Source organism: Numida meleagris, chromosome 11 (genome assembly GCF_002078875.1).
Source record: "Numida meleagris isolate 19003 breed g44 Domestic line chromosome 11, NumMel1.0, whole genome shotgun sequence".
Taxonomy (NCBI): domain Eukaryota; kingdom Metazoa; phylum Chordata; class Aves; order Galliformes; family Numididae; genus Numida; species Numida meleagris.
In genome coordinates, this window is record NC_034419.1 from 3,227,266 (window position 1) to 3,239,347 (window position 12,082).

At 42.2% G+C, this 12,082-nt stretch overlaps 1 protein-coding gene across 2 annotated transcripts in view; it reads left to right on the forward strand.

Moving 5' to 3' along the window:
• Window positions 384–12,082, forward strand: part of IARS (isoleucyl-tRNA synthetase) — a 93,308-nt gene continuing 81,609 nt past the window's right edge. The window contains exons 1-6 of one of the 2 annotated variants that reach the window (XM_021409841.1): window positions 384–494; window positions 2,700–2,790; window positions 5,129–5,248; window positions 5,784–5,940; window positions 6,423–6,542; window positions 7,177–7,259. In XM_021409841.1, the coding sequence (XP_021265516.1) occupies window positions 5,130–5,248; window positions 5,784–5,940; window positions 6,423–6,542; window positions 7,177–7,259 (479 nt within the window). In that variant the 5' untranslated portion in view covers window positions 384–494; window positions 2,700–2,790; window position 5,129. Of the gene's footprint in view, window positions 495–1,008; window positions 1,131–2,699; window positions 2,791–5,128; window positions 5,249–5,783; window positions 5,941–6,422; window positions 6,543–7,176; window positions 7,260–12,082 lie in introns of those variants that run through there. The other variant, XM_021409842.1, reaches the window with a different exon arrangement.

The following is a 12,082-nucleotide window of genomic DNA, read 5'->3' on the forward strand; positions in this document are numbered from 1 at the left end:
TGTGCTAATTAAGGGTAGGAGAGAAAGTATTTCTCCGCTCAAAACGTTCCAGGATTCTGCTCCGTTTCACACCACCAAGAGCCTTCCTGCAGCTGCTCTCAGCGCTCCCTACAGATGGAACAACGAACGTCCTGCCGTTTCACGACGGCACGGGTAGAAGTCAGTAACATGATTTTTCCCAATTCTTAGTTCCTTTTCCATACGGGAGCCCGTTTATAAGATGCTTTATTTTCCGATCACGGTGCAGCGCCGGCAACACCACATCCACCGTCCCGAGGCGAGAAGGGACCCATTTCTCCGAACGGGCCCCTCCTTGGCTCCACCCACTTCCTGCTGTTTCTAGGCGACGGGCCCCACCAATGGCGAGCGGCCTTACTGCGCTGTGTGCGTGCCGCGCGCTGATTGGCTGGCTGTGCCGCGTGCGCCTGCCGCTACTTCCTGTCATGCCTGCGCGCGGGGTTGCATCAGCGTCGGTTTTGCTGTGTGGTGCTGAGGTAGGAGGAGAGGCGTGCTATTCTTTCCTCGCGACCCCACAGGGCGTGCCGGGGCTGGGGAGGGGCCTCGCGGGTGCTTCGTGCAGGCAGTGTGGCCCCGTGGGCTTTGTGGCGGCTGCTCGGCCGGCGCTGCTCCGCGAGGCCGCTGGCGGGGCCGCCTGTTGGCGCCTCCTCAGGCGCTGCAGCTGGGGGTTCCGTGTGCGCCGTGCGGGTTCCTCCCGCGTGCTCGTGCAGCGTCTTGGCTTTCTCTGGCGTTCAGGGAGTACTTACAATAGTTACTTATTTAGGGGTAACCGCTTCCCTTACTGCGGAAAGTAATATTCAGCAAGGTGTAACTTATAAGCTGAATGAAGCCCCCAAACCGCCTTGCAGCGTGTTTGCGTCCTCAGCCCTCCCCTTCAGCATCCTTTTCATAGCGGGCGGAGATCTCTGCTGGCTGCGCTGCCTCTCCTCACGCGAAGCCTCCCGGCCTTCTGCCGCCTGAACGCTGCTCACGTTTCGCTGGGTGACGCGCAGGGAGCTGCTGTCAGGCAGCAGCAGGGCCAGCCCCGTCGTTGCGTAGCAGCGGTGTTTCCTAGTTCAGCTGGCAGCTTTTGGTTTTGATCAGCGGTTCAAAGTTATTTCAGAATAATACAGGTTTGTTGTTGTTTTCTTCCAACAGTGAAGATTTGTACATTTTTAATATCAGTAGCATGAAGACAGCAGAAAGAACTTGGTGAAGTTCTAATATATAGCGTGAGACTATGTTCTTGCTTGGGATGTTTTAAATGTACATTTGTGTCCAAACGTAGCCTTAGTACAGGAATCAGATCGCTCATTTAGTGTTCTTTTATTTGGCTTTTCAGCATAAAAAGAAACATTCCTTCCAAGGGAGGGGATGAGCTGTGTTTCACCTCAGCCGGTGTTTCACTGGCAGTGATCGATTCATACACGTTAATTTTGATACGCTTTCCTGATCCTGTCCTTAAGTACAAAGCTCGGCCTGAATTCATTTACCAGTTAAGGAACTAGAATTTGTCATTTCCTAGTTTCCTGGTTTAGTTTGCTGTTCTGCTCACTTTAGGACATATTTTTCAGTAAGTGAGGTCTGGAACTCTTTGCTTTTGTTGCCATCGAATAGATTAGTCAAATAATAAAGTCATTATCGGTTTGCTCAGAATAAGGTGACATCATCAATTCTCTGTTACCATCAAGTACAAAGCTTCTGTGATGGCAATCATGTTTTTCATTCTTTTCTGACGTAATTTCTCTCAGGAATTGCAGGAGAGATTAGGGAGATGAATGAAGGCAACTGGCCAAGTAGGGTGGTAACCTTGTCCTTTTGAGGTAGAAAAGAACAGGTTGCTTTTTATTCAACTTCATTCTTGCATTTCCAACTGTGTGTTGGTTTACATCAGGTGCTAGTTAGAGCAGGACAGTGTTATTCACTTTAAAGACGTTTTAAAGGTAGCTGCCTGTGATAATTTTTTTCTCACCTGTTCTTAGGTGTTTGGTTGGCATTGCAGCTTTATTCCCTATGTAAGTGTAAGATTCTCAGAAGAATGTTTATTCTGTTTATTCTTAGCATTCTGTGTCCTTTTCATTTTAATGTTGTTCTTTCCATCCTTTCCAGAAGTGGATGCTCTTAATTATCAGATGATAATTTAGATGATTGTTACCCCAGAAACTGCCTTACTTCAAAGCTACTAGATAAAAAGGCAGGAAGTGTGAGAGTCTAGTTCGGTGTGAGTATAAAGGGATGTGTTGGTGAGTTGGGGAGGGTGTGTGTAGATGAAGAAAGGAGGCTTCTCCTAGGCTGTGGAGGGAAGGAAGGTCCCGGATAGGTCTTGTAGGATAGCTTGTGGGGCACTGTGTTTGGAACAAGGGTAAGAGGGTGATCATAAATCCCTTGAAGCTGGGAGACCTCTATTATAGAATACAGTACACAGACTTCACTGCTTATCAAAGTGTCATTAGGTGTGCTTTTAGTTCGTGTGAGTTATTTTCAGTTTTTCTGTCAACAAAGTGAGTAATAATTTTGAAATCCACCTTGTGTTAATCCTTAGTCCAGACATGCTGTATATTGTCAAGTGCGTTTCTGAAATCTTTGTTCATTCATAGTAAGATTTTTTTTGTTGAATAATTAAGCATTTTTATGTTAATATTAAAAGAAGCCATTCTAACTGACTTTCATGGTTTTAATGCTTGTGTATTCTTTTATTCTAGATAAGAAGCTCGGCGTCAATTTGAAACTGCTGTAGAACAATCTGCGGACTTTGATGCCTTTACTATTGAATGTTACTATCCTTTAGAAAAAGTAAGTGTCCTTTTAGGAAGAATAAAAAGTTCCTTGGTGCGTTGCCTTAAACTATCTTCTTCTTTTTTTGTCAGATGAAGATGAACAGAGAAACAAGAACACAAAATCAAGAACAACAAAACAGCTGTTTGCATAATCTGTATGCAAATTTGAAGTCTTGCCTGAAAGTGCTCTGTTATTGAGCACCTCTCCTATGAGGACAGGCAGCATTTCAGTACCTGAAGGGGACCTGCAGGAAAGATGGGGAGGAACTCTTCATCAGGGAGGGTAGCCATAAGATAAGGAGGGATGGCTTTAATTGAAATGGGGGTAGATGTAGATGAGGCTTTAGGAAAAAGTTATTTACTCAGAGGGTGGTGAGGTGCTGGCGTGCTGCCCGGAGAGCTGTGGGTGCCCTGTCCCTGGAGGTATTCAAGGTCAAGTTGGAGGGGGCTCTGAGCACCATGATCTGGTTGGGGGGCAACCCAAATAGGCTTGAAGGTCCCTTCCAACCCGAAACCACTCCATCGTTAGATACATTTGTGTAATTGTTTCAGTGACATTAGTTGTGATGTTTCATCTCAGTCTATATTCAAAGTGATGAGATTCCTTTGATTTTTTTCTTGATTTTAAAACACGTACGTGTTTATAGTTGTGAACTTCTTTCTTTTTTTCTTTGAGTATGCTGAATTGTTCATGCATCAGCGTGTGAACTTGTTCTGCTTTTGCTGAACACAGATGTCTTGATTTAACTTTTTGCTCAGCTAAGGCTGAGACATGCATGGGTTTTAAATCAGGTTTGTCTCTTTAGAATTCTGTTCTCTAACTGGAAAAAAAATGACTGGCAGTGACTAACTTTTGCATAGTAGCTGCCACCAGTAATTATTTTTTTCCTCCAGTTCTGAATAATAGACTTTTCTTGTACTGTTGGGAAGAGTATGAAATTGTGGCCTGTGGTTACTGGACACTGGTTTATGCATGCAGTGCTTCAGTTGGTAGAAATGGCCCAAAAGTGATACTGTGATTTACGCATGGAGTCTGTGATATGTGAGCAGCTTCCATAGCCCGGTCACAGTTACAGACCAAACCCTAAATACGTATTTAACTTGCTGAGCCTGTTGTCAAAACCCTTGTAAAAAACATCACCAAATTAGGTGTCGCTCAAGTCAGTTGATTGCTAGGAAATAAACTGTAAGACTGCAATTCTTTTATCATCCCCATTGTCTCCTACTCTCTCAATCTCATAGCAGGTACGGAAGACCTGGTGTGTCTGTTTCTAATGGTGCTGAAAGTTCTCTGTGTTGCTGTAGTGGAAATTCTTAGTCACAGCTTGAAACAGTGGTCGAGCACCTGGTAGGAAGGCAGGGCCAACCCAGGGGAGCTCAGGTGCTTGCAATGCACTGAGTGACTGGAAGGGCTGGAGCCAGGATCCACCCCTTCCTGGACCTCATTTAGGGGTTGGCAGTGGAGGTAAGGGTATTTCATTGGAGATCCCTGCCTGCCTGAGGCATTTCAAGGCTAAGTGGATTTTCTTCCTTTGTTTCTACATCCATGGCTGCTGCACTTAGGCTTGTGATTGCTTGCTGCAGCCTAGGACTTTGTTACCCTGCTATCATTGCTGTGCTTTCCATTGCATTATAGCGTTACACTTGCAAGGAAAGCATTTGTGTAATTTTGCTTGTAAGGACTTTTGTCCTCTTAGCTAGAATTGAAAAATGCCTTTGGGCTCCACCGGCCCTTTCAAAACCAGCCAAATAAAAGAGTTCCAGGAAATAGCCAACAAGAAGTGTCCACTTCTGCCTTAGTTCTGCTGTGACTGTAAAACAAAGGGGAAAAAAAATGGCTGGTTTTTCATCAGTGCTTTTGAAGATAGAACCCAGCTGAAGTTCTCCAGATTTGTTCTTATCTGTTCAGTTTCTTCTCCCTACGTTCATCTTCTGATACAATATGTTTAAATTAGTTTATCTGAACTCTAAGCTGGTTTTAGTTACTCCTGAGAATGATGGCGTAGCTAAATGGGAAAAATCATGATTTTAAGCCTTTGAAAGCCTTTGAAAATGTAGAGGAGGAGGAGTTGTGGTCCTTCTTACTGATTTTTAGCTGTCACAGCCAAAAAGTAATTGGCCCCATGAGTGAATAGTGAACTTTTTTCCTGTTATGAAACTGTAATCTATCAAAATTTTAAGGTGTTTTAAGACTATAGCATTTGCTTCCATGTTGATGCTGAAACAAGCTCTTAGGAAACACTAAGATATTCACTGATAGGAATTTGTTAACGAGTCAGTTGTTTTTTGTGAGGTCGCTTTTTTTCCTCTCAATCCTAATAAATACATGTTTTCTTTGGTCCTTGCTGGGAAAGAATGGTTCAACAAGTTCCAGAAAACATAAATTTTCCAAATGAGGAAGAGAAGATCCTTGAGCTCTGGAAGAAGCTTAATTGTTTCCAGGAATGCCTAAAGCAGTCAAAGAATAGACCTAGGTAAGAATCTGCTAAAAGCTGTAGCGCTACATGTGACAATGCAGGGTTGGCTTAGCTGGGTTTACTGTTTTTTGGCCTCAGTTCTGTTAACAAAGCCACTCCCTTTGGAGATAGCAGTTGTGGCTAATGTTGCCCTGTCAGTTGCCATGTATGTTTCAGTTTCAGAGTCAACAGTGTGCAGGCAGTAGTAATAAAATTACAGCTTCCTGCTTGGTGGGTTTATAAAAGAAACCCACAGGTAAGAAAGGACAATTCCTAACCGCGTCTGGCAGCTGTGGAGCAGCATTCTGGCATTTCCAGTAATAATCTTGGTAGAACTGGCAATCACGAATGGAATGAGTGAAAATACTCGCTTTATTTCTGCTGCCAGCATGATACTTGGTCTGACTGATAGCAGACCAAGAAATGGATGTTGTCCTATTAAGACGTATGTTACTTCCTATTAAGGAAGCATTGGCACAAAGATGTAGTTATCCTCTTTGAAGGTTTGGTGCTTAATTTTTGATTTAATTAATAATGCTGTTTTGCATCATAGGTTTAACTTCTATGATGGCCCTCCATTTGCTACTGGACTTCCACACTATGGCCATATTCTTGCAGGAACCATTAAAGACATAGTAACCAGATTCGCTCATCAGAGTGGTTTTCATGTTGACAGAAGGTTTGGATGGGATTGCCATGGCTTACCTGTGGTACGTGCAATAAATCTACCTACACGTATGTCTGTTGGTTCATATTCCCCAGTATTACCTGCTCATCAATCACATTTGTGTTGCTCTTATGCTAGCTTTGTTGCAAAAGGAGAAATGTGAGCTCGTTGGCCAGTGTGTTGCTCTGGCCTTGGTTTGTGTAGAGACTTCTTGTGTGTCCTGCTGATCAGTCAGCCTTCTTTTTCCAGGCACTCTGTTCATTACTATAACCATGTATTTATCTGGTATGTGTTTCAGAAAACTTTTTTTTTTTTTCCTTAAGATAGTAAAGACACGATCACAGCTGGGTTATCCTTCAAAACATCTGCTTATTTCACCTGCAGTACTCAGGAAAACTCAGAAGGATGAGGAAGGCCCTTCAGCCCCGCTGTAATGCATAGAACATAAAGAAGCGGTTTAGACAAATTCTGAAAGCTTTGGACGTAGTGCGATGTTTTTGTTTTGGTTGTTCTCCATGTTCCCAGGAATATGAGATTGACAAGACCTTGGGCATCAAAGGGCCAGAGGATGTGGCGAAGATGGGGATTGCAGAATACAACAACCAGTGCAGAGGAATTGTGATGAGATACTCAAAGGAATGGGAGGTAAGTGAAGGCTCAGTGTGCAGTCTGTTCTGTGTTCCTTGATAGCATATATAGTTCCTGGACCTCTTTTTGTTGCCACTGTATGGGGTGAGGAAGCACAGCAGAGGGAGAGCTGACTTAAAGCAGGTGTTTCTGTGCTGTGTGTCTGGAGTCGTGATGAGGAATCAAAAGTGCAGCCTATTTCAGTTTTAGCAGTTGTTCATCCATGCTCAAATCTCATATTTCAAAAGCTTCCATGATTCTCGGTTGCATTTTTAAATAATGAAAAATAAGTTGATTTTAGTCAATGCTTTCTCTCCGTATGTTTTAAATGTATCCATTTAAACACACTGCTTTCAGGCACCTGAGCCTCAGCCGAACCTTGAAAATATCTCTTACCAACCACTTCATGGTTGACCATTCTGTGGTCTTGGTTCTAAACAATTGTCAGTGGCTTCATTCTTTGCTCATCTTTGTTGAAACAGACTATTTTGATTTGTGTCAGGCTTAAACTTTATGTAGATGTGTTTCACTGATACGGGACAAAAACCGCACTCCTGAAATGAAACTGTTTTATGGAATGAGTATGGGAAATGTCCTGTCATCCTTAATGTGAAGATGTCTTCTCATCTGTGTGCCTGTGTTTTCTTAACAGTTCAATGTTACCAGATTAGGACGCTGGATTGATTTTGAAAATGACTATAAAACACTTTATCCTGAATTCATGGAGTCCGTGTGGTAAGTTAACTTCTGTATACCTCGCATATATGCTGTATGAATTTGAAACATTAAAAATGGCTTCAATTGCAGCGAACCTGCATTGATCCATATATCTCTGCAATTGTTTTGAGATGTGCCAAATTCAAGTAAACAGTGGGGAAAATACAAAAGAGGATGTGAAATCTCTTCATGCCTAGTTGAGGAAATTAATCAAACTACTGACTTATTCAGAATAGTAGGATATTCTAGATAAAATCAAGCACAAACAATGCTTCTCTTACTCAGCCCTCAAATGTTGTTACTGCTCCGTGTTGATGTAAAAACAGTTCTGAAGATTTACTAACACATTCCTTGCTCTGTTTAAGAAGTTGTCTCTACCTTCATGTTCTTCATACTGCTAACTTCAAACTCTGTTTAGCTCTAATTAAACCTCTCCTTCAAGCTTGAATTTAGAGGCTGTGAATCTGCTGTTATGTTCTTGGCAGTGTAATTTCCCAGCTTTCTGGGACTCCTAGTGCAGAGCTAACTTCCAAGAGTTTTGGCAGCATTTTCAGAGTGCCTGTTGGAATTCCAAAAGACAAGATGACCTTAGAACTGGCAACGCTGAGTCCTTCATGTTGTTAAAATTACAAAGTGCATTACAAGGAAAGATTTGGCAGAGTACATGCTGACTAAAATCAATTGAAAAGCAGATTATATGCGTAGTGAAGTGTTACTGATGTTCTTTATTGTTAGTTTTACTGATAACCTTTAATTATACAGCTGTATAGTTGGTTTCATATGTAATTAAATAGTTACATCCAGGTATGATAAAGGACTGACAAAACATCCAGATATCTCTTGGAACGATTAGTGCCAGTGAGTTTTTGATGACCAGTGAAAGGATGGATGGTGGGAAGGAAGCAGATATGTAACTAATTCAGTTGAAGAAACCATGCTTAATGATAAAGCAGAGACTGACAAGAAGCCTGTCTTTTGTAAAATTGCCTGGTGGCACCGTAATGCTGTTTAACTAGGATCTTCCAAGGACCATTTGAAAACAAGCTTGACTTGTATCAGGTGTAGGGTCTCTTTCAACAGCCCCAGCCATATTTGGTGGTTATGTTTACTCTTTTTTATTTTTTTCCTCCTTAGAAAGGAACTCTTTCACATAACTCAGAGTTGCTTGCTCTGAGCTCAGAGTCAAGGTGTGTTTCTGAGTCTGATGGTTTGGAATGGTATTTCCCCTGTGCACGTGGAATTAGTTGAACAGCTTTATATCGCCGTCTGGTGGCTAAAATTGCTGGTTGTGACTTGAACATAATTCAGTTTTTAAAACAATTGAAAGCTTTGTTTGCTTGTACAGTGCAAAGCCACACAGTCCTCGTGCAGTACTGGTGACAGGAACCTCTTCTAGCTGCTGCTGTGCTCTGAGAAGTTGTTCTTATGTTCTTCTGCGGTCACACTGGATATTGGGGGAGAAGAGAAGGAAAAAGTGTTCTTAGTTACGGTTGAAAATGAGTACTTTATGTGCTTGAGACAATGGCTGTGCTGTTTACTGTGAAAATGCAGCATGGGCTTTTGGTCCATTTCTGTCCCCTCTGCCCCTCTTCATGAACTGTCTCTGTTGCTGTGGTTTCAGTTTTCCTTTTGGGATTGTTCTTTAGAGAAGACCTCTGTTTCGTTCCTTAACAGAAGTGTCCTTTGGCCTCGCAGTCCAGTCCTCCATTGTTCTGTACTAGTGCCAGGCTTGGAGTGCCCCTGACCTTCCAAAAGGAGGGAGTGGTTGCAGGTAGCTCTTGAAACTGGAACTTCTGCCTTGACTTGCCAGGCTGTTCTACCACTGCTCCTTAGATGTAGTTTTGCTTTCCTTCTGCCTTGATTTTTTTTTTTGGTACTGTAGAGTTCTGTTGGTAACTGTCAGTGCTCAGCTGCCCTTGTTGTAAAGATCACGGTAACCGGACTGTTACGTGCTTGTTTTTTCTAACTTTACTTTTGTTCTGCATGTGAAGTTAATCCAACACTAGAACAGAATGACTTCAAAACAACAAATCTCTGGGTTCTCATAGGAATCACTTCTGTATTTTGTGCATTCCCTGACTCTTCAGTGATTCACTAGAGGGATGGTGTTTATAAGGAAGGATTCTACTTTGTCCATTTTTTTCTAGAAGCTATCCGCATGTTTTCATCCAGCGTTTAGCACTCTAGGTTTCTGGTGGTGGTTTTTTCTTACTATGCTAGTCTTCGTTTCATCCCTTTTACCTGTATTTTAGAGGAGGAATACACTGAACTTCTGCTTAGTTTGATGATCACTGAGTAAGTCTAGCATCAGTTTTGCATGCTTTTATTTTCTGTTACAAGAACATTCTGCATTTGATTTGACTGAGTGTCCTTCAGCACGCTGGTATGGACATAACAGCAGGAAATGCCCTCACTGTTGGTAGTTGACAGCTTGGAGGGTGGAACTGGAGCAGAATGAGCTCTGCTGGGATTTTAAAGATGACCCGAGGAGTAAGACATAAGACCTGGTGGCATCTGTATTTGTGATTCCTGGTCCCCAGGACATATGCTTTTACTTCCTTTGAAGGCGTCTCATAAAGATGATGTTCTAAAGACAAGTTTTCTGTGTTTGGTATTGGACTTAGGTTCCTCTTATGTCTATGTCTTTTGGTCCAGTGTTGAGTACTTTTTTCCATTTTTCATTTATCAGTAATTGAGTTCACTGTTCTTCTTGAGTCTTTAAAGAAATAAAATAAATACCAAAAAAGAGCACTGCAAATTGGAAAATCATTTTCTGATTTTTCTAATGGGTGCTTCTAGTTTCTGCGAAGCAGTGAGACTTTGAACACTTAAAACCCCATTAAATACTGAGTCACTGCAAACAGAACCTCAGGTCACTTGAAATCACTTCATAACCCAGAGGAATGGCATGAAGAACTTGAGAAGCTGTAAGATGGCATCCTTCCCTTTGACGTTAAGTGGATGTACGTGCGTGAAGCGGATAACTTACTTGTTCATCTGCTAGAGGGTACTGAGGAATGTGGGATTTCATGTGGGATGCCAGGGGTATTTGGAGTGTTGCACTGACTAATGCAGTAGCTTTTGGAAGCCAGAACTCCCTTTGCGATGTTCGTCTGCTGTATATGTGACTTGGATCAACTAATATTGTAATAAAGTTCTCTCCAGCTTCTTGGAAGTTGTACGTATGGTGAGAGGTGCTCACAGTTTTGGATACTAACGGGGTCGAACCAGTTGTCATCCCCTCGTTACGCTTAAGGAACAAGAAATGGGTGTTTTCAGTTGGTGTCATGCTTTTTAGAAGTTAGATTTCTTTCTCCTTTGAAGAGTGGGCTCTTTGTTAACACTGGCTGCAATATACATCTTCTGTTCACCTTTCCCCAAGCCTCGTTTTTCTTCTGTTAAGGGATGTAAGCCTCCCACAGCCAGGAGAATGCAATGAAATTTGCACTGTTCGAGGAGAAACGTGCCAAAATTAAGGAACAGCATTTGATTTACAACCTTTTGAAATTAATTCTGTGATTTTCTTAGTTTATTATCCTTTTGGAAATAATAATGTCTGTTTCAGTTTTGGCTTAAAAACCTAGAGCCTCTTGCTTGCAACTTGCCAATGATTTTCAAACATAAGGAGTTTAGATCTGGGCAGGCTGTTTTGAAATCTCATGTGTTGAGTTGTTAAGCAAGACATGATATCCACCTGCAAACAGTTTAGTGACTCTTGCTGTTAGAGCCAGGTTGATTTTTGTTCTAGCTGGGCAGTGCTGCTGGCTGAAAGCTCTCTGACAGTCATCATGTGTGCACTTGTGGCGCAGGAACTGATCTCAAGTTTGTTTTCGTTGCGGAAACAGCTGATGTGAGATAACAAAGCCACTGTTTTGTTATCGTAGTGATAGTGAGGGCTGGTGCATCAAGCAGCTGTCTTGACTTCATAATTCTGAATACTTGGAATAGTTGTCTGAAAGGAGTGATTGTACACGAGGCTGCCTGTGTGTGGTCGTTATGCCATGTCGACTGAGCGCTCATCGTTTTTGTCTGGCTTTGGGAAATTGAGGCGCACTTGGATTGCAGTAAGGGAGAACTGCCACAAGAGGGAGGTGCTGGCTTGGATTTTTCACTTGGCAACCCCATCTAGTGTTCACTTGTGCTGTAGTGTGTGGTTATTTACAGCTGAATTGAATATTCAGTGTTTCGCTAGTAGTTTTCGTCTATGCTGTTAGTAGGCAGTGTTCTTTAGAAAGTGAAGCTTTTTCTATGGGTATTTTAGTTAATTTTGGAAGGCAAGTAGAACACCTTCAGTATAAATGCTATCACTTGTCACAGTCTGCATTAATTATCCTCTGAGATGATAGTCATGCATTTAATTTTTTAAAAACCTGAGTGAAAACTTCTGCAATTAACCAGCTGTATAGTATACACAGAAAATAGATGAAACTGTATTCACAGATCTGTATTTTGTTGGAGACACTTAAAAAAGAAAAAATGGCACAATCTCAGCTGTAAAACAGATGCATGCACTGGTATGCTTTGAATTTGGGTTGGTGATCAGGCAGCCACGGCTTGCCTGTGGATGACATTTGTTACTTTTGAGGTGTGAGCAGAATGTCAGCTGCCTTGGGAATGCACAGCTCTGGAGTTGGTTCTTCCATGGCAGAACTCGATGCTGCTGAGGGTTTCTTAGATTTTATCAATCTTATGGATTGGATTATTTAATTACTCGTGTTAGTGACCACTCATAGGAAGTGTTTGGCTTTTAGTAGAGGCCCGTGGATAAATCTGGTTGGATTGCGTGTGCATTTATGTGAGTCTGTCATGTCTTCCATGACAACAGGCTGCTGCATGTCTCT